Source organism: Daphnia magna, unplaced genomic scaffold, assembly GCF_020631705.1.
Source record: "Daphnia magna isolate NIES unplaced genomic scaffold, ASM2063170v1.1 Dm_contigs453, whole genome shotgun sequence".
Lineage (NCBI taxonomy): Eukaryota > Metazoa > Arthropoda > Branchiopoda > Diplostraca > Daphniidae > Daphnia > Daphnia magna.
In genome coordinates this window covers 1,457-26,590 of record NW_025533337.1, presented here as the reverse complement: position 1 = coordinate 26,590, position 25,134 = coordinate 1,457, and the positions used below count along the sequence as shown (strand labels likewise).

The 25,134-nt window shown below is 34.1% G+C and overlaps 1 protein-coding gene across 1 annotated transcript; it reads left to right on the top strand.

Moving 5' to 3' along the window:
• Positions 1-774: 774 nt before the first annotated feature.
• On the top strand, positions 775-6,243 carry LOC116926917. Its single transcript, XM_045168042.1, has one exon. The coding sequence runs from the start codon at positions 775-777 to the stop codon at positions 6,241-6,243; it is 5,469 nt and encodes a 1,822-aa protein (XP_045023977.1).
• The last annotated feature ends 18,891 nt before the right edge of the window (positions 6,244-25,134 follow it).

Here is a 25,134-nt window from a genome sequence, read left to right as displayed (position 1 = left end):
AAAGTGGCAAGCTAAGGAACCCCTTTTTTTTTTTTTTTTTTTTTTTTTTTTTTGTTTTTGTTTGAGCCCATGACTATAAACACGCGGCTTAGTTCCTGACTGTTAACAGGCAACTGTGTTGGAGCTCATGATGGAGAGGCGAAATAGTGCTTTTCATTAATATTTAATTTTGCCAGCTGGCGCTAGTGTCGCGAGCTACTGTTTAGTAACTTTGTTCCCTTCCTTTTAAAAGCAGTCTAGTCCATGAACGAAATTGACAAGCTGCTGAGTTTTGAATTTGTGTTTTTATTGAGTGATTTACGTTGGAAACTGCACTGTATTGTATGAGTGCCCAAGATTGTGGGCTTGATTCTCTTTTGATTTGACGTGCATTTCTAACACGTGTAGGAATTGGTATTGGTGAGTGATTCCCATTCTAGCTTGATTGTATGTTCACCCTACTCATGTTCTTGCTTTAGATACCTTTCCCTTGCCTGATTTGTGCCTGTCCTTGCATATGGCAAGAAATTTGGTTTGCTCGGCCACACTTGGTGGTCAATTTCGACTTGCACCTAAGCCTGTTTTATTCTTAGGTATTTCTCGTGTTCTAAATTATGTGTTTGATTGATGTTAACTGTAAATAATGTTTAGGATTGGTGATTCTTGGATGATTTTGTGAATAATATATCGTTATCAAATCAGTGAGTGACCACAGGCCACTCCTCTTATTCCACCGAGCAATCATCTGGTCCTTCGAGCCGGAGCTGATCCGAACTGATTTGATTTGATTTAAGAATGGTCAACCCTGCCCCAATTTCTGGATGGACATTGGAGGATTGCAAAGCCAGACAGAAAGTCGTTCGCTCTCGCATTACAAACTGTCACAGTCGCATCAACCACATTGTACGTGGACACCTCTCTCGACGTGATGCTGAGAAACTTTTAGCAGAGGCCCGAGTCTTCTTGGGAGAGTTGGAAGAAATCCACGACCGTATCATCTTGTTGATAGAAGACCAGGACGCTATCTCGCCACAGACTGCGTTGCACTTGAAATATGCTTCAGTCATTGATGACTCCTCAGCATTGGTCGAGAATTATCTACTTCTCCGACAGGATGATGCCTCATCAGTAATGGTTGAGTCTGCGGAAGAGACGGCGAGACGACAGGCATTGGCAACAGCAGAGCAACGTCTACGAGATGCTCGAGCCGAGCTATGTGCCGCTGAACAAGAGGTTAGGGATCTTGGAGGTGAAGTTACCATCACGGATTCATCAGAGTTGAATCCATCGGACTCGGTGTCGCAAATTGGTCGACGAACTGATCCTTCGCCAGTTGCCTCTGCAGTAGCTCCTGATGCTTGGATCGATTTGTATGTGGCTGGAAGAGAGAAACCTCACGTTCGAGGAAAAGGAGACAAGTCATTCGTTACTATTCAGCTGGAGGTGTATTCAGGACAGGCGTTAGATTGGTTCGCCTGGATCAGCATGTGGCATGCCTTGGTACACACCACCAGCAAGACAGCAAGCGAGAAACTTGCCATTTTGAAGAACTACTTAAAGGGAGACTTGGCTGACATCGTGTATGGACATGGAGGTGGAGAAGCTGGCTACAAGGAAGCGTTGCAGCGACTTAAAAGTACTTCTGGCGATCGAACAGTGATGAGGGCGGTACATCTATCAGCCCTTAACCAAATGGAGGCTCCAAGAAACGACCCACAATCATTCAAACGTTTTGCGGAACGTGTCCGGACTCATCTCTTTAATCTATCTACGATCGGAGAGACTGGACATGCCGACATTATTGAGAGACTGACTCGCAAACTTCCACTGACGGATCGATTTGCGTGGAACGAGGGTAGGGGAGCTGATTTGGAGCGTAGAACGATCAACGAGTTTGGTCGATGGTTAACCGCAAGAGCCGTCGCTTATCAAAATGCTTACGTGATTGCTGAGGATCAACAACGTCCAGGATCTGGTAACCAGAAGAACAATCATCAGCCTTCTCATCAGTCTCAACCGAGACCATCGCAGCAGCAGAAGAGGAATGTTCGGGCTCATCATGGAGCGTCTAGTACCCACGACCAAAAGGAGCCTAGCTCGACTGAGCAAAAGGAAAAGAAGAATGCTGAACTCTATTGCTTCAAGTGTGAAGGACCTCATCGCTTGGAAGATTGCACCTTCTTCAAGGATCTTCCTATTAGCGACCGACTGACATTCGTGCAACGTCGCGGCTTATGTTACGGATGCTTTGGCGTTCGCCATGGAGCGATGAACTGCACTTTCAAGAAATCATGCGGTGTTGATGGTTGCAAGCTGACTCATCATCGACTACTACATAAAGAAAAGACGCCTGCTGAGAAAACTGCCCGGACACATACGCTGAGAGCTGATCGCCGACAAATCGCATTCAAGGTGATCCGTGTGGACGCTCTCGATGTCAATGGGGAAGCAGTACCTGTCAACGTTCTGATGGATGACGGAAGTGATTCAACGCTCATTCGAGAGGGGCTGGCGCGGCGACTTCGGCTTACTGGCCAGCAACAGACTTTAGTTGTGAATGGAGTCGGAGAAGAATCATCGACTCACTTGACTTCTGAATATCTCGAACTACGACTGAAGACTTCATCTGAAGAGATAGTGTCGATCCAGGGCTCCACTATACCATCGATTACCAAACCAGTTGCAGTGATGGAGTGGGAGAAGCTACGCGGCCGATGGAGCCACCTGGCGGATCTGCCCCCTCTACGCACTTGTGGTGGCCGAGTTGACGTTTTGATTGGATTGGACCATGCGGCCCTTATTACAGCGATTGAATCCAGATTTGGCAAGGATGACGAGCCGACTGCCTCCAAGACGCGATTAGGATGGACTTTGCAGGGAGCCGTGGAGGGAAGCGACAGATCCAGTATCGCTCGAGTCCACCACGTCATCACGGACGCTGACATCAACTTACAACTGGTGGAGCAGGTCCGGCGCTTCTGTGACACGGAGTCTTTCGGAACCGAATTCAAGGCGGATTGTATGTCTGCTGCTAATCAGAAAGCAGTGACCAAATTGGAATCAGAAACGGAAAAGCTGAGTGTTGGATATGCGGCGCCGGTATTATGGATTGATGATGATCCTCCTGAGATTCCTGACAGCCGCCATACAGCAGAGATGCGGTTGAAGAGTCTACTGAACAAATTCACCAGAGGTCCAGCTGACTATGAGAACTTTTACCGGGCAGCCATGGAGAAGAATTTCACCGAAGGGTACGCCCGGCGTTTGTCATCCGAAGAGATCCAGCAGAAACCTAGCAAGTATTTCTTGCCCCATTTTGGAGTTCCAAAAATGGCCGGGCGACCTGAGTTGCGGCTTGTCTTTGATGCAGCCGCCAAGTCACATGGAAAATGCCTGAATGATTTTATTTCAAGTGGTCCAGCCTTGCAGAATCCATTGCCTGCTGTCCTCATCCGCTTCTGTGAAGGAGCTATTGCCTGGTCAGCCGACATTGGTGCGATGTTCAGCCGGATTCGGCTGAAAGAGAAGGATCGGCCATATCATAGATTTCTATGGCCAGAAAAGGATGGGACTATATCGACTTGTGAGATGACCAGAGTGACCTTTGGTGTCACATGCTCTCCCTACGTGGCCATCCGTACAACATGGCGTGCTGCTGATGACGCCGGTCCCGGCATGGAAGAAGCTGCTGAAGCTGTTCGCAGAAGTATCTACGTTGATGATTACCTCGACTCCACCAGAGATCCGGCGGATGCTGCGAAGAAGGCGATGGCGGTGAGAGATGTGCTGGCCAACGGAGACTTTCATCTTGGCCACTGGGCCTCCAATGATCCAAAGTTACTGGAGATGGTGCAGCCTCAAGCCGGATCGAGCGATGGAAGTAAGGACCTGGCGCATCACCTCGGAGCAGACGACCCTGAGATGGTGCTGGGCATCATTTGGAGGCCTTCAAGTGATCGGCTGAGCTTTCGCGTTAAGATAACGGACATCATTTACACCAGAGTAGGACTACTATCCAAAGTAGCCGGCCTATTCGACCCTCTAGGCACAGCAGCACCAATGACTGTCAAGGCCAAGATCAAGCTCCGTGAACTCGGAGTGAAAGGCCTCAGCTGGAACGATCCTGTTGCCAATGATGACAAAACTTGGTGGTGTCAGTACTTTGAAGAGATTGAGAAGCTGAAAATGATTGAATTTCCTCGCTGTCTATTCCCGGAAGAAGATGGCATTATTCGGATGGAGCTACATACGTTTACGGATGCGTCGGAGGAGGCTTGTGCTGCCTCATGTTACACCCGAATTGTTTATTCAGATGGTCGAATCTTGATTAGACATGTGAAGTCAGCTACTAGACTGGCTCCGTTGAAAACCGTTTCCGTCTGCAAGTTGGAGCTGAATGCGGCACTGATGGGATCCCGTTTAGCCAACTTCGTGCAAACTGCACTGAGGAGGAGGTGCGATGCTCGCTACTTCTGGACAGACAGCAGCACAGTGCGGAATTGGGTCCGTGCTGTGTCTGCCCGTTATCAGGTGTACGTCAGCCATCGGATTGGAGAAATACAGACGTTGACGGAACCTCATGAGTGGCGTTTTGTTCCTGGAAAGCTGAATCCGGCGGATGCGGCTACAAGATCTCAACTTGAAGAAACGACTATTCCAGATTGGTGGCTGGACGGTCCACCTTTTCTATATGAAGAAGAGACTAACTGGCCACAGGATTTGCCCTGGATGGCCGCCAAAGAGGAGCTTCGCTCCGCTCATGTTTATTTTAACCTTGGAGCGGAGAAACCGGAGGATTCCTTCGACTGGGGAGCCCTCACGTTTTCATCCCATGATTTGGCTGCTGTCATCCGATTGGAGGGTGAATACTTGGATTTATTGAAGACATGCCAACGAGAGGTGTATCCAGAGGAAATGGAGAGATTGACCAGAAAGAAGGCCATCCGGCCTAGTTCCAGTTTGATATCGCTGACTCCATTTCTGGATGATGAGGGAGTCCTGCGCCTTGGTGGGCGATTGAGTCGAGCCAAGCTGCCATACGATGTCCTTCACCCTCCGATATTACCTGGAAAGCATCCGCTTGCGCGGCGGATCATACAAGCCTTCCATGAATCCATGCATCATATGGGGACTGACTTTGTGCTGGCACACGTACGCCAGCATTTTTGGATTACTTCTGGACGAGAGGCGGTGAAACGCATCCGCAACGAGTGTGTGCCCTGTCGCCGTTTCCGACCAAAGGCGGCGCTGCAGATGATGGCGGACGTTCACCGGGCTAGGCTTGGAGCTGGTCATCCCCCGTTCACTTTTACAGCGGTAGATTATTTTGGACCGATTGATGTGATTCACGGACGAGGGAGTGCCAAGAGATGGGGAGTGCTTTTCACCTGTCTCGTTACCAGAGCGGTGTATGTGGATTTGGCCATTTCACTTTCGGCAGATGACTTCCTGATGGTGTTGAGACGTTTCGTCTCGATCTACCGGAAACCGGCTCACATGTTTTCCGACAATGGTACGAACTTCGTTGGAGCGGAGCGCCTGTTACGGGAGGAGCTGGACAAGCTGAAGGGAGATGGGGCGTTGGTGATCGAGTTAAAGGGTCTCGGCATTGAGTGGTTTTTCCAGCCGGCCCAAACTCCTCATTTCGGAGGCTCTCACGAGTCTCTCGTACGTTCAGTCAAGAACGCTTTGTATGCCGCCTTGGATCAGGAGAAGACGGGACTGCGGATGCCGAGTGATGAGATACTCCGCACGTTATTGTTCGAGGTGTCTGGTTTACTGAATTCCAGACCATTGACCTATACCAGCTCGGATCCAGACGACTTTCGTTCGATCACTCCGAATGATTTTCTCAATCGAGCCCCAGTTGCTGATTTGCCTGCCGGGAATTTCCACCGGTCTTTGCCTCGTGAGCATTACGGCTACGTCCAGCGCATCACCAACTTGTTTTGGGACCTATGGCATGGAGCTTTTCTTCAATCCATGACGAGTCGTCGGAAATGGAAGACCCCAGCTCGCAATTTTACCGTTGGAGATTTCGTGCTGGATGATTGGAAGAACGCACCCCGCGGCCGATGGAGAACCGGAAGGATCGTCAAGGTTTACCCTGGATCGGATGGGCTCGTGCGAGCCGCAGATGTTGAGTTCTCTACTGGAGTGCTTCGAAGAGGCACAAACCAGCTGGCATTATTAGAAGCTAGCTCACCGGATCCGGTGGCCGATTCGGCGGAATCCGGCTCGGGGGAGAATGGAGAGGCGAAATAGTGCTTTTCATTAATATTTAATTTTGCCAGCTGGCGCTAGTGTCGCGAGCTACTGTTTAGTAACTTTGTTCCCTTCCTTTTAAAAGCAGTCTAGTCCATGAACGAAATTGACAAGCTGCTGAGTTTTGAATTTGTGTTTTTATTGAGTGATTTACGTTGGAAACTGCACTGTATTGTATGAGTGCCCAAGATTGTGGGCTTGATTCTCTTTTGATTTGACGTGCATTTCTAACACGTGTAGGAATTGGTATTGGTGAGTGATTCCCATTCTAGCTTGATTGTATGTTCACCCTACTCATGTTCTTGCTTTAGATACCTTTCCCTTGCCTGATTTGTGCCTGTCCTTGCATATGGCAAGAAATTTGGTTTGCTCGGCCACACTTGGTGGTCAATTTCGACTTGCACCTAAGCCTGTTTTATTCTTAGGTATTTCTCGTGTTCTAAATTATGTGTTTGATTGATGTTAACTGTAAATAATGTTTAGGATTGGTGATTCTTGGATGATTTTGTGAATAATATATCGTTATCAAATCAGTGAGTGACCACAGGCCACTCCTCTTATTCCACCGAGCAATCACATGACTTCCCACATGCAGCTCAGTTCCTGACTGTCAACAGGCAACTGTGTTTGAACTCATGACTTTGAACATGCAACTTCGCTCATGACTATAAACATGCAGCTGTTCAACAATTCACCAACGACGTGCAGTTCAACTTTTTCTGAATTAACGAACCAGTTTTTAAAGCGCATTTAGTTCAAAACTATACACATTCGATTGGTTGGTTGGTTTGTGGCTAATTAGTTTGTAAAAGGCTCATGACTTTCATGCAGCCAGACTTTCATGCAGCCAGCGGTAAAACGTGGTGTTGGAAGTTTGACCGATTCTGACACACACACACGAACGTCATACACTCATACATGTGTATCCAAATTATTGTCCCGAGGTATTTTATCAAGCTTGTTGTACCTCTTTTAACTCGTAATTGCTGTCTGGGACACCTTCGGTGAATCCAAGTAGCTTTGCTCGGCATGCTGCTAAATCTTCTTTTGATAGTGTCTCCCAGTCGTCTTCGAAAAATGGTGTTGCCATTGTGACACTTGGTGGTGTTGATGATCCGCGTTGGGAATTGACTTAGAAAGTGTCACTAATTGGAAAACTATGAATTGTTCTATTCTTTATGGAAAAACTTTTTTGAGTTTCACGTGCAGAAAAATACGTGTTTTCTGAGCTAGGCTTCGCTTGTGAATGTTCGTCTGCAGCAGTGTCTGTACACTGCTGCCGGATAATCAAATACTTCGTATTGATTATCGAATGGTTTACGAACCATTCACTCCATAGAAAAGTGTTAACAAGTATATTTGATGCTGTTTACATATAGAAGTAAAAACTCATGGTATAACAGTGTATTCACATTGAATACAAGTATATTCCATGCAGTTTACATATAGAAGTAAAAACTCATGGTATAACAGTGTATTCACATTGAATACAAGTATATTCCATGCAGTTTACATATAGAAGTAAAAACTCATGGTATAACAGTGTATTCACATTGAATACAAGTATATTCCATGCAGTTTACATATAGAAGTAAAAACTCATGGTATAACAGTGTATTCACATTGAATACAAGTATATTTGATGCTGTTTACATATAGAAGTAAAAACTCATGGTATAACAGTGTATTCACATTGAATACAAGTATATTTGATGCTGTTTACATATAGAAGTAAAAACTCATGGTATAACAGTGTATTCACATTGAATACAAGTATATTCCATGCAGTTTACATATAGAAGTAAAAACTCATGGTATAACAGTGTATTCACATTGAATACAAGTATATTTGATGCTGTTTACATATAGAAGTAAAAACTCATGGTATAACAGTGTATTCACATTGAATACAAGTATATTCCATGCAGTTTACATATAGAAGTAAAAACTCATGGTATAACAGTGTATTCACATTGAATACAAGTATATTCCATGCAGTTTACATATAGAAGTAAAAACTCATGGTATAACAGTGTATTCACATTGAATACAAGTATATTCCATGCAGTTTACATATAGAAGTAAAAACTCATGGTATAACAGTGTATTCACATTGAATACAAGTATATTCCATGCAGTTTACATATAGAAGTAAAAACTCATGGTATAACAGTGTATTCACATTGAATACAAGTATATTTGATGCTGTTTACATATAGAAGTAAAAACTCATGGTATAACAGTGTATTCACATTGAATACAAGTATATTTGATGCTGTTTACATATAGAAGTAAAAACTCATGGTATAACAGTGTATTCACATTGAATACAAGTATATTCCATGCAGTTTACATATAGAAGTAAAAACTCATGGTATAACAGTGTATTCACATTGAATACAAGTATATTTGATGCTGTTTACATATAGAAGTAAAAACTCATGGTATAACAGTGTATTCACATTGAATACAAGTATATTCCATGCAGTTTACATATAGAAGTAAAAACTCATGGTATAACAGTGTATTCACATTGAATACAAGTATATTCCATTTTGTTGCTGTTTACATATAGAAGTAAAAACTCATGGTATAACAGTGTATTCACATTGAATACAAGTATATTCCATGCAGTTTACATATAGAAGTAAAAACTCATGGTATAACAGTGTATTCACATTGAATACAAGTATATTCCATGCAGTTTACATATAGAAGTAAAAACTCATGGTATAACAGTGTATTCACATTGAATACAAGTATATTTGATGCTGTTTACATATAGAAGTAAAAACTCATGGTATAACAGTGTATTCACATTGAATACAAGTATATTTCATGCTGTTTACATATAGAAGTAAAAACTCATGGTATAACAGTGTATTCACATTGAATACAAGTATATTCCATGCAGTTTACATATAGAAGTAAAAACTCATGGTATAACAGTGTATTCACATTGAATACAAGTATATTTCATGCTGTTTACATATAGAAGTAAAAACTCATGGTATAACAGTGTATTCACATTGAATACAAGTATATTCCATGCAGTTTACATATTAAGTAAAAACTCATGGTATAACAGTGTATTCACATTGAATACAAGTATATTCCATGCAGTTTACATATAGAAGTAAAAACTCATGGTATAACAGTGTATTCACATTGAATACAAGTATATTCCATGCAGTTTACATATAGAAGTAAAAACTCATGGTATAACAGTGTATTCACATTGAATACAAGTATATTTGATGCAGTTTACATATAGAAGTAAAAACTCATGGTATAACAGTGTATTCACATTGAATACAAGTATATTCCATGCTGTTTACATATAGAAGTAAAAACTCATGGTATAACAGTGTATTCACATTGAATACAAGTATATTTGATGCTGTTTACATATAGAAGTAAAAACTCATGGTATAACAGTGTATTCACATTGAATACAAGTATATTCCATGCTGTTTACATATAGAAGTAAAAACTCATGGTATAACAGTGTATTCACATTGAATACAAGTATATTCCATGCAGTTTACATATAGAAGTAAAAACTCATGGTATAACAGTGTATTCACATTGAATACAAGTATATTCCATGCAGTTTACATATAGAAGTAAAAACTCATGGTATAACAGTGTATTCACATTGAATACAAGTATATTTGATGCTGTTTACATATAGAAGTAAAAACTCATGGTATAACAGTGTATTCACATTGAATACAAGTATATTCCATGCAGTTTACATATAGAAGTAAAAACTCATGGTATAACAGTGTATTCACATTGAATACAAGTATATTTCATGCTGTTTACATATAGAAGTAAAAACTCATGGTATAACAGTGTATTCACATTGAATACAAGTATATTCCATGCAGTTTACATATAGAGGTAAAAACTCATGGTATAACAGTGTATTCACATTGAATACAAGTATATTCCATGCTGTTTACATATAGAAGTAAAAACTCATGGTATAACAGTGTATTCACATTGAATACAAGTATATTCCATGCAGTTTACATATAGAAGTAAAAACTCATGGTATAACAGTGTATTCACATTGAATACAAGTATATTCCATGCAGTTTACATATAGAAGTAAAAACTCATGGTATAACAGTGTATTCACATTGAATACAAGTATATTCCATGCAGTTTACATATAGAAGTAAAAACTCATGGTATAACAGTGTATTCACATTGAATACAAGTATATTTCATGCAGTTTACATATAGAAGTAAAAACTCATGGTATAACAGTGTATTCACATTGAATACAAGTATATTTGATGCTGTTTACATATAGAAGTAAAAACTCATGGTATAACAGTGTATTCACATTGAATACAAGTATATTTCATGCTGTTTACATATAGAAGTAAAAACTCATGGTATAACAGTGTATTCACATTGAATACAAGTATATTTGATGCTGTTTACATATAGAAGTAAAAACTCATGGTATAACAGTGTATTCACATTGAATACAAGTATATTCCATGCAGTTTACATATAGAAGTAAAAACTCATGGTATAACAGTGTATTCACATTGAATACAAGTATATTCCATGCAGTTTACATATAGAAGTAAAAACTCATGGTATAACAGTGTATTCACATTGAATACAAGTATATTCCATGATGCTGTTTACATATAGAAGTAAAAACTCATGGTATAACAGTGTATTCACATTGAATACAAGTATATTTCATGCAGTTTACATATAGAAGTAAAAACTCATGGTATAACAGTGTATTCACATTGAATACAAGTATATTTCATGCTGGTTTTACATATAGAAGTAAAAACTCATGGTATAACAGTGTATTCACATTGAATACAAGTATATTCCATGCTGTTTACATATAGAAGTAAAAACTCATGGTATAACAGTGTATTCACATTGAATACAAGTATATTTGATGCTGTTTACATATAGAAGTAAAAACTCATGGTATAACAGTGTATTCACATTGAATACAAGTATATTCCATGCAGTTTACATATAGAAGTAAAAACTCATGGTATAACAGTGTATTCACATTGAATACAAGTATATTTTTTACAAGCTGTTTACATATAGAAGTAAAAACTCATGGTATAACAGTGTATTCACATTGAATACAAGTATATTTCCATGCTGTTTACATATAGAAGTAAAAACTCATGGTATAACAGTGTATTCACATTGAATACAAGTATATTCCATCAGTTTACATATAAAAAAACTCATGGTATAACAGTGTATTCACATTGAATACAAGTATATTCCATGCAGTTTACATATAGAGTAAAAACTCATGGTATAACAGTGTATTCAACATTGAATACAAGTATATTTGATGCTGTTTACATATAGAAGTAAAAACTCATGGTATAACAGTGTATTCACATTGAATACAAGTATATTCCATGCAGTTTACATATAGAAGTAAAAACTCATGGTATAACAGTGTATTCACATTGAATACAAGTATATTTGATGCTGTTTACATATAGAAGTAAAAACTCATGGTATAACAGTGTATTCACATTGAATACAAGTATATTCCATGCAGTTTACATATAGAAGTAAAAACTCATGGTATAACAGTGTATTCACATTGAATACAAGTATATTCCATGCAGTTTACATATAGAAGTAAAAACTCATGGTATAACAGTGTATTCACATTGAATACAAGTATATTTGATGCTGAGTTTACATATAGAAGTAAAAACTCATGGTATAACAGTGTATTCACATTGAATACAAGTATATTCCATGCAGTTTACATATAGAAGTAAAAACTCATGGTATAACAGTGTATTCACATTGAATACAAGTATATTCCATGCAGTTTACATATAGAAGTAAAAACTCATGGTATAACAGTGTATTCACATTGAATACAAGTATATTCCATGCAGTTTACATATAGAAGTAAAAACTCATGGTATAACAGTGTATTCACATTGAATACAAGTATATTTCATGCTGTTTACATATAGAAGTAAAAACTCATGGTATAACAGTGTATTCACATTGAATACAAGTATATTTCATGCTGTTTACATATAGAAGTAAAAACTCATGGTATAACAGTGTATTCACATTGAATACAAGTATATTCCATGCAGTTTACATATAGAAAGTAAAAACTCATGGTATAACAGTGTATTCACATTGAATACAAGTATATTTGATGCTGTTTACATATAGAAGTAAAAACTCATGGTATAACAGTGTATTCACATTGAATACAAGTATATTCCATGCAGTTTACATATAGAAGTAAAAACTCATGGTATAACAGTGTATTCACATTGAATACAAGTATATTCCATGCAGTTTACATATAGAAGTAAAAACTCATGGTATAACAGTGTATTCACATTGAATACAAGTATATTCCATGCAGTTTACATATAAAGAAGTAAAAACTCATGGTATAACAGTGTATTCACATTGAATACAAGTATATTCCATGCAGTTTACATATAGAAGTAAAAACTCATGGTATAACAGTGTATTCACATTGAATACAAGTATATTCCATGCAGTTTACATATAGAAGTAAAAACTCATGGTATAACAGTGTATTCACATTGAATACAAGTATATTCCATGCAGTTTACATATAGAAGTAAAAACTCATGGTATAACAGTGTATTCACATTGAATACAAGTATATTCCATGCAGTTTACATATAGAAGTAAAAACTCATGGTATAACAGTGTATTCACATTGAATACAAGTATATTCCATGCAGTTTACATATAGAAGTAAAAACTCATGGTATAACAGTGTATTCACATTGAATACAAGTATATTCCATGCAGTTTACATATAGAAGTAAAAACTCATGGTATAACAGTGTATTCACATTGAATACAAGTATATTCCATGCCAGTTTACATATAGAAGTAAAAACTCATGGTATAACAGTGTATTCACATTGAATACAAGTATATTCCATGCTGTTTACATATAGAAGTAAAAACTCATGGTATAACAGTGTATTCACATTGAATACAAGTATATTTCATGCTGTTTACATATAGAAGTAAAAACTCATGGTATAACAGTGTATTCACATTGAATACAAGTATATTCCATGCAGTTTACATATAGAAGTAAAAACTCATGGTATAACAGTGTATTCACATTGAATACAAGTATATTCCATGCAGTTTACATATAGAAGTAAAAACTCATGGTATAACAGTGTATTCACATTGAATACAAGTATATTCCATGCAGTTTACATATAGAAGTAAAAACTCATGGTATAACAGTGTATTCACATTGAATACAAGTATATTCCATGCAGTTTACATATAGAAGTAAAAACTCATGGTATAACAGTGTATTCACATTGAATACAAGTATATTCCATGCAGTTTACATATAGAAGTAAAAACTCATGGTATAACAGTGTATTCACATTGAATACAAGTATATTTGATGCTGTTTACATATAGAAGTAAAAACTCATGGTATAACAGTGTATTCACATTGAATACAAGTATATTCCATGCAGTTTACATATAGAAGTAAAAACTCATGGTATAACAGTGTATTCACATTGAATACAAGTATATTTCATGCTGTTTACATATAGAAGTAAAAACTCATGGTATAACAGTGTATTCACATTGAATACAAGTATATTCCATGCAGTTTACATATAAAGTAAAAACTCATGGTATAACAGTGTATTCACATTGAATACAAGTATATTTGATGCTGTTTACATATAGAAGTAAAAACTCATGGTATAACAGTGTATTCACATTGAATACAAGTATATTCCATGCAGTTTACATATAGAAGTAAAAACTCATGGTATAACAGTGTATTCACATTGAATACAAGTATATTCCATGCAGTTTACATATAGAAGTAAAAACTCATGGTATAACAGTGTATTCACATTGAATACAAGTATATTTGATGCTGTTTACATATAGAAGTAAAAACTCATGGTATAACAGTGTATTCACATTGAATACAAGTATATTTCGATGCTGTTTACATATAGAAGTAAAAACTCATGGTATAACAGTGTATTCACATTGAATACAAGTATATTCCATGCAGTTTACATATAGAAGTAAAAACTCATGGTATAACAGTGTATTCACATTGAATACAAGTATATTCCATGCAGTTTACATATAGAAGTAAAAACTCATGGTATAACAGTGTATTCACATTGAATACAAGTATATTTCATGCTGTTTACATATAGAAGTAAAAACTCATGGTATAACAGTGTATTCACATTGAATACAAGTATATTCCATGCGGTTTACATATAGAAGTAAAAACTCATGGTATAACAGTGTATTCACATTGAATACAAGTATATTCCATGCAGTTTACATATAGAAGTAAAAACTCATGGTATAACAGTGTATTCACATTGAATACAAGTATATTCCATGCAGTTTACATATAAAAGTAAAAACTCATGGTATAACAGTGTATTCACATTGAATACAAGTATATTCCATGCAGTTTACATATAGAAGTAAAAACTCATGGTATAACAGTGTATTCACATTGAATACAAGTATATTTCATGCTGTTTACATATAGAAGTAAAAACTCATGGTATAACAGTGTATTCACATTGAATACAAGTATATTCCATGCAGTTTACATATAGAAGTAAAAACTCATGGTATAACAGTGTATTCACATTGAATACAAGTATATTTGATGCTGTTTACATATAGAAGTAAAAACTCATGGTATAACAGTGTATTCACATTGAATACAAGTATATTCCATGCAGTTTACATATAAGAAGTAAAAACTCATGGTATAACAGTGTATTCACATTGAATACAAGTATATTTCATGCTGTTTACATATAGAAGTAAAAACTCATGGTATAACAGTGTATTCACATTGAATACAAGTATATTCCATGCAGTTTACATATAGAAGTAAAAACTCATGGTATAACAGTGTATTCACATTGAATACAAGTATATTCCATGCAGTTTACATATAGAAGTAAAAACTCATGGTATAACAGTGTATTCACATTGAATACAAGTATATTCCATGCAGTTTACATATAGAAGTAAAAACTCATGGTATAACAGTGTATTCACATTGAATACAAGTATATTTCCATGCAGTTTACATATAGAAGTAAAAACTCATGGTATAACAGTGTATTCACATTGAATACAAGTATATTTGATGCTGTTTACATATAGAAGTAAAAACTCATGGTATAACAGTGTATTCACATTGAATACAAGTATATTCCATGCAGTTTACATATAGAAGTAAAAACTCATGGTATAACAGTGTATTCACATTGAATACAAGTATATTTGATGCTAGTTTACATATAGAAGTAAAAACTCATGGTATAACAGTGTATTCACATTGAATACAAGTATATTCCATGCAGTTTACATATAGAAAGTAAAAACTCATGGTATAACAGTGTATTCACATTGAATACAAGTATATTCCATGCAGTTTACATATAGAAGTAAAAACTCATGGTATAACAGTGTATTCACATTGAATACAAGTATATTCCATGCAGTTTACATATAGAAGTAAAAACTCATGGTATAACAGTGTATTCACATTGAATACAAGTATATTCCATGCAGTTTACATATAGAAGTAAAAACTCATGGTATAACAGTGTATTCACATTGAATACAAGTATATTTCATGCTGTTTACATATAGAAGTAAAAACTCATGGTATAACAGTGTATTCACATTGAATACAAGTATATTCCGATGCAGTTTACATATAGAAGTAAAAACTCATGGTATAACAGTGTATTCACATTGAATACAAGTATATTTCCATGCTGTTTACATATAGAACTAAAAACTCATGGTATAACAGTGTATTCACATTGAATACAAGTATATTCCATGCAGTTTACATATAGAAGTAAAAACTCATGGTATAACAGTGTATTCACATTGAATACAAGTATATTCCATGCAGTTTACATATAGAAGTAAAAACTCATGGTATAACAGTGTATTCACATTGAATACAAGTATATTTGATGCTGTTTACATATAGAAGTAAAAACTCATGGTATAACAGTGTATTCACATTGAATACAAGTATATTTCCATGCAGTTTACATATAGAAGTAAAAACTCATGGTATAACAGTGTATTCACATTGAATACAAGTATATTCCATGCAGTTTACATATAGAAGTAAAAACTCATGGTATAACAGTGTATTCACATTGAATACAAGTATATTCCATGCAGTTTACATATAGAAGTAAAAACTCATGGTATAACAGTGTATTCACATTGAATACAAGTATATTCCATGCTAGTTTACATATAGAAGTAAAAAACTCATGGTATAACAGTGTATTCACATTGAATACAAGTATATTCCATGCAGTTTACATATAAGAACTAAAAACTCATGGTATAACAGTGTATTCACATTGAATACAAGTATATTCCATGCTGTTTACATATAGAAGTAAAAACTCATGGTATAACAGTGTATTCACATTGAATACAAGTATATTTCATGCTGTTTACATATAGAAGTAAAAACTCATGGTATAACAGTGTATTCACATTGAATACAAGTATATTCCATGCAGTTTACATATAGAAGTAAAAACTCATGGTATAACAGTGTATTCACATTGAATACAAGTATATTTCATGCAGTTTACATATAGAAGTAAAAACTCATGGTATAACAGTGTATTCACATTGAATACAAGTATATTCCATGCAGTTTACATATAGAAGTAAAAACTCATGGTATAACAGTGTATTCACATTGAATACAAGTATATTCCATGCAGTTTACATATAGAAGTAAAAACTCATGGTATAACAGTGTATTCACATTGAATACAAGTATATTCCATGCAGTTTACATATAGAAGTAAAAACTCATGGTATAACAGTGTATTCACATTGAATACAAGTATATTTCCAATGCTGTTTACATATAGAAGTAAAAACTCATGGTATAACAGTGTATTCACATTGAATACAAGTATATTCCATGCAGTTTACATATAGAAGTAAAAACTCATGGTATAACAGTGTATTCACATTGAATACAAGTATATTTGATGCTGTTTACATATAGAAGTAAAAACTCATGGTATAACAGTGTATTCACATTGAATACAAGTATATTCCATGCAGTTTACATATAGAAGTAAAAACTCATGGTATAACAGTGTTATTCACATTGAATACAAGTATATTTGATGCTGTTTACATATAGAAGTAAAAACTCATGGTATAACAGTGTATTCACATTGAATACAAGTATATTCCATGCAGTTTACATATAGAAGTAAAAACTCATGGTATAACAGTGTATTCACATTGAATACAAGTATATTCCATGCAGTTTACATATAGAAGTAAAAACTCATGGTATAACAGTGTATTCACATTGAATACAAGTATATTCCATGCAGTTTACATATAGAAGTAAAAACTCATGGTATAACAGTGTATTCACATTGAATACAAGTATATTCCATGCAGTTTACATATAAAAGTAAAAACTCATGGTATAACAGTGTATTCACATTGAATACAAGTATATTCCATGCAGTTTACATATAGAAGTAAAAACTCATGGTATAACAGTGTATTCACATTGAATACAAGTATATTTCATGCTGTTTACATATAGAAGTAAAAACTCATGGTATAACAGTGTATTCACATTGAATACAAGTATATTTCATGCTGTTTACATATAGAAGTAAAAACTCATGGTATAACAGTGTAATTCACATTGAATACAAGTATATTCCATGCTGTTTACATATAGAAGTAAAAACTCATGGTATAACAGTGTATTCACATTGAATACAAGTATATTCCATGCTGTTTACATATAGAAGTAAAAACTCATGGTATAACAGTGTATTCACATTGAATACAAGTATATTCCATGCTGTTTACATATAGAAGTAAAAACTCATGGTATAACAGTGTATTCACATTGAATACAAGTATATTTCATGCTGTTTACATATAGAAGTAAAAACTCATGGTATAACAGTGTATTCACATTGAATACAAGTATATTCCATGCAGTTTACATATAGAAGTAAAAACTCATGGTATAACAGTGTATTCACATTGAATACAAGTATATTCCATGCAGTTTACATATAGAAGTAAAAACTCATGGTATAACAGTGTATTCACATTGAATACAAGTATATTCCATGCTGTTTACATATAGAAGTAAAAACTCATGGTATAACAGTGTATTCACATTGAATACAAGTATATTCCATGCAGTTTACATATAGAAGTAAAAACTCATGGTATAACAGTGTATTCACATTGAATACAAGTATATTCCATGCAGTTTACATATAGAAGTAAAAACTCATGGGTATAACAGTGTATTCACATTGAATACAAGTATATTTGATGCTGTTTACATATAGAAGTAAAAACTCATGGTATAACAGTGTATTCACATTGAATACAAGTATATTCCATGCAGTTTACATATAGAAGTAAAAACTCATGGTATAACAGTGTATTCACATTGAATACAAGTATATTCCATGCAGTTTACATATAGAAGTAAAAACTCATGGTATAACAGTGTATTCACATTGAATACAAGTATATTCCATGCTGTTTACATATAGAAGTAAAAACTCATGGTATAACAGTGTATTCACATTGAATACAAGTATATTCCATGCAGTTTACATATAGAAGTAAAAACTCATGGTATAACAGTGTATTCACATTGAATACAAGTATATTCCATGCAGTTTACATATAGAAGTAAAAACTCATGGTATAACAGTGTATTCACATTGAATACAAGTATATTCCATGCAGTTTACATATAAAAATAAAAACTCATGGTATAACAGTGTATTCACATTGAATACAAGTATATTTCCATGCTGTTTACATATAGAAGTAAAAACTCATGGTATAACAGTGTATTCACATTGAATACAAGTATATTTCATGCTGTTTACATATAGAAGTAAAAACTCATGGTATAACAGTGTATTCACATTGAATACAAGTATATTCCATGCAGTTTACATATAGAAGTAAAAACTCATGGTATAACAGTGTATTCACATTGAATACAAGTATATTCCATGCAGTTTACATATAGAATTAAAAACTCATGGTATAACAGTGTATTCACATTGAATACAAGTATATTCCATGCTAGTTTACATATAGAAGTAAAAACTCATGGTATAACAGTGTATTCACATTGAATACAAGTATATTCCATGCAGTTTACATATAGAAGTAAAAACTCATGGTATAACAGTGTATTCACATTGAATACAAGTATATTCCATGCAGTTTACATATAGAAGTAAAAACTCATGGTATAACAGTGTATTCACATTGAATACAAGTATATTTCATGCTGTTTACATATAGAAGTAAAAACTCATGGTATAACAGTGTATTCACATTGAATACAAGTATATTCCATGCAGTTTACATATAAGAAGTAAAAACTCATGGTATAACAGTGTATTCACATTGAATACAAGTATATTTCCATGCTGTTTACATATAGAAGTAAAAACTCATGGTATAACAGTGTATTCACATTGAATACAAGTATATTCCATGCAGTTTACATATAGAAGTAAAAACTCATGGTATAACAGTGTATTCACATTGAATACAAGTATATTCCATGCAGTTTACATATAGAAGTAAAAACTCATGGTATAACAGTGTATTCACATTGAATACAAGTATATTCCATGCAGTTTACATATAGAAGTAAAAACTCATGGTATAACAGTGTATTCACATTGAATACAAGTATATTTCATGCTGTTTACATATAGAAGTAAAAACTCATGGTATAACAGTGTATTCACATTGAATACAAGTATATTTCATGCTGTTTACATATAGAAGTAAAAACTCATGGTATAACAGTGTATTCACATTGAATACAAGTATATTCCATGCAGTTTACATATAGAAGTAAAAACTCATGGTATAACAGTGTATTCACATTGAATACAAGTATATTCCATGCAGTTTACATATAGAACTAAAAACTCATGGTATAACAGTGTATTCACATTGAATACAAGTATATTCCATGCAGTTTACATATAGAAGTAAAAACTCATGGTATAACAGTGTATTCACATTGAATACAAGTATATTCCATGCAGTTTACATATAGAAGTAAAAACTCATGGTATAACAGTGTATTCACATTGAATACAAGTATATTCCATGCAGTTTACATATAGAAGTAAAAACTCATGGTATAACAGTGTATTCACATTGAATACAAGTATATTTCATGCTGGTTTACATATAGAAGTAAAAACTCATGGTATAACAGTGTATTCACATTGAATACAAGTATATTCCATGCAGTTTACATATAGAAGTAAAAACTCATGGTATAACAGTGTATTCACATTGAATACAAGTATATTCCATGCAGTTTACATATAGAAGTAAAAACTCATGGTATAACAGTGTATTCACATTGAATACAAGTATATTCCATGCTGTTTACATATAGAAGTAAAAACTCATGGTATAACAGTGTATTCACATTGAATACAAGTATATTCCATGCAGTTTACATATAGAAGTAAAAACTCATGGTATAACAGTGTATTCACATTGAATACAAGTATATTCCATGCAGTTTACATATTAGAAATAAAAACTCATGGTATAACAGTGTATTCACATTGAATACAAGTATATTTCATGCTGTTTACATATAGAAGTAAAAACTCATGGTATAACAGTGTATTCACATTGAATACAAGTATATTTCATGCTGTTTACATATAGAAGTAAAAACTCATGGTATAACAGTGTATTCACATTGAATACAAGTATATTCCATGCAGTTTACATATAGAAGTAAAAACTCATGGTATAACAGTGTATTCACATTGAATACAAGTATATTCCATGCAGTTTACATATAGAAGTAAAAACTCATGGTATAACAGTGTATTCACATTGAATACAAGTATATTCCATGCAGTTTACATATAGAAGTAAAAACTCATGGTATAACAGTGTATTCACATTGAATACAAGTATATTCCATGCAGTTTACATATAGAAGTAAAAACTCATGGTATAACAGTGTATTCACATTGAATACAAGTATATTCCATGCAGTTTACATATAGAAGTAAAAACTCATGGTATAACAGTGTATTCACATTGAATACAAGTATATTTCCATGCTGTTTACATATAGAAGTAAAAACTCATGGTATAACAGTGTATTCACATTGAATACAAGTATATTCCATGCAGTTTACATATAGAAGTAAAAACTCATGGTATAACAGTGTATTCACATTGAATACAAGTATATTTCCATGCTGTTTACATATAGAAGTAAAAACTCATGGTATAACAGTGTATTCACATTGAATACAAGTATATTCGCATGCAGTTTACATATAGAAGTAAAAACTCATGGTATAACAGTGTATTCACATTGAATACAAGTATATTTCATGCTGTTTACATATAGAAGTAAAAACTCATGGTATAACAGTGTATTCACATTGAATACAAGTATATTCCATGCAGTTTACATATAGAAGTAAAAACTCATGGTATAACAGTGTATTCACATTGAATACAAGTATATTCCATGCAGTTTACATATAGAAGTAAAAACTCATGGTATAACAGTGTATTCACATTGAATACAAGTATATTCCATGCAGTTTACATATAGAAGTAAAAACTCATGGTATAACAGTGTATTCACATTGAATACAAGTATATTCCATGCAGTTTACATATAAAAGTAAAAACTCATGGTATAACAGTGTATTCACATTGAATACAAGTATATTCCATGCAGTTTACATATAGAAGTAAAAACTCATGGTATAACAGTGTATTCACATTGAATACAAGTATATTTCATGCTGTTTACATATAGAAGTAAAAACTCATGGTATAACAGTGTATTCACATTGAATACAAGTATATTCCATGCTGTTTACATATAGAAGTAAAAACTCATGGTATAACAGTGTATTCACATTGAATACAAGTATATTCCATGCTGTTTACATATAGAAGTAAAAACTCATGGTATAACAGTGTATTCACATTGAATACAAGTATATTCCATGCTGTTTACATATAGAAGTAAAAACTCATGGTATAACAGTGTATTCACATTGAATACAAGTATATTCCATGCTGTTTACATATAGAAGTAAAAACTCATGGTATAACAGTGTATTCACATTGAATACAAGTATATTCCATGCTGTTTACATATAGAAGTAAAAACTCATGGTATAACAGTGTATTCACATTGAATACAAGTATATTTCATGCAGTTTACATATAGAAGTAAAAACTCATGGTATAACAGTGTATTCACATTGAATACAAGTATATTCCATGCAGTTTACATATAAAGTAAAAACTCATGGTATAACAGTGTATTCACATTGAATACAAGTATATTTGATGCTGTTTACATATAGAAGTAAAAACTCATGGTATAACAGTGTATTCACATTGAATACAAGTATATTCCATGCAGTTTACATATAGAAGTAAAAACTCATGGTATAACAGTGTATTCACATTGAATACAAGTATATTCCATGCAGTTTACATATAGAAGTAAAAACTCATGGTATAACAGTGTATTCACATTGAATACAAGTATATTCCATGCTGTTTACATATAGAAGTAAAAACTCATGGTATAACAGTGTATTCACATTGAATACAAGTATATTCCATGCAGTTTACATATAGAAGTAAAAACTCATGGTATAACAGTGTATTCACATTGAATACAAGTATATTCCATGCAGTTTACATATAGAAGTAAAAACTCATGGTATAACAGTGTATTCACATTGAATACAAGTATATTCCATGCAGTTTACATATAGAAGTAAAAACTCATGGTATAACAGTGTATTCACATTGAATACAAGTATATTCCATGCAGTTTACATATAGAAGTAAAAACTCATGGTATAACAGTGTATTCACATTGAATACAAGTATATTCCATGCAGTTTACATATAGAAGTAAAAACTCATGGTATAACAGTGTATTCACATTGAATACAAGTATATTCCATGCAGTTTACATATAGAAATAAAAACTCATGGTATAACAGTGTATTCACATTGAATACAAGTATATTCCATGCAGTTTACATATAGAAGTAAAAACTCATGGTATAACAGTGTATTCACATTGAATACAAGTATATTTCATGCTGTTTACATATAGAAGTAAAAACTCATGGTATAACAGTGTATTCACATTGAATACAAGTATATTCCATGCAGTTTACATCATATAAGTAAAAACTCATGGTATAACAGTGTATTCACATTGAATACAAGTATATTCCATGCAGTTTACATATAGAAGTAAAAACCTCATGGTATAACAGTGTATTCACATTGAATACAAGTATATTCCATGCAGTTTACATATAGAAGTAAAAACTCATGGTATAACAGTGTATTCACATTGAATACAAGTATATTCCATGCAGTTTACATATAGAAGTAAAAACTCATGGTATAACAGTGTATTCACATTGAATACAAGTATATTCCATGCAGTTTACATATAGAAGTAAAAACTCATGGTATAACAGTGTATTCACATTGAATACAAGTATATTTCCATGCTGTTTACATATAGAAGTAAAAACTCATGGTATAACAGTGTATTCACATTGAATACAAGTATATTCCATGCAGTTTACATATAAAGTAAAAACTCATGGTATAACAGTGTATTCACATTGAATACAAGTATATTTCATGCTGTTTACATATAGAACTAAAAACTCATGGTATAACAGTGTATTCACATTGAATACAAGTATATTCCATGCAGTTTACATATAGAAGTAAAAACTCATGGTATAACAGTGTATTCACATTGAATACAAGTATATTCCATGCAGTTTACATATAGAAGTAAAAACTCATGGTATAACAGTGTATTCACATTGAATACAAGTATATTCCATGCAGTTTACATATAGAAATAAAAACTCATGGTATAACAGTGTATTCACATTGAATACAAGTATATTCCATGCTGTTTACATATAGAAGTAAAAACTCATGGTATAACAGTGTATTCACATTGAATACAAGTATATTCCATGCAGTTTACATATAGAAGTAAAAACTCATGGTATAACAGTGTATTCACATTGAATACAAGTATATTCCATGCAGTTTACATATAGAAGTAAAAACTCATGGTATAACAGTGTATTCACATTGAATACAAGTATATTCCATGCAGTTTACATATAGAAGTAAAAACTCATGGTATAACAGTGTATTCACATTGAATACAAGTATATTCCATGCAGTTTACATATAGAAGTAAAAACTCATGGTATAACAGTGTATTCACATTGAATACAAGTATATTCCATGCAGTTTACATATAGAAGTAAAAACTCCATGGTATAACAGTGTATTCACATTGAATACAAGTATATTCCATGCAGTTTACATATAGAAGTAAAAACTCATGGTATAACAGTGTATTCACATTGAATACAAGTATATTTCATGCTGTTTACATATAGAAGTAAAAACTCATGGTATAACAGTGTATTCACATTGAATACAAGTATATTCCATGCAGTTTACATATAAGAATAAAAACTCATGGTATAACAGTGTATTCACATTGAATACAAGTATATTTCATGCTGTTTACATATAGAAGTAAAAACTCATGGTATAACAGTGTATTCACATTGAATACAAGTATATTCCATGCAGTTTTACATATAGAAGTAAAAACTCATGGTATAACAGTGTATTCACATTGAA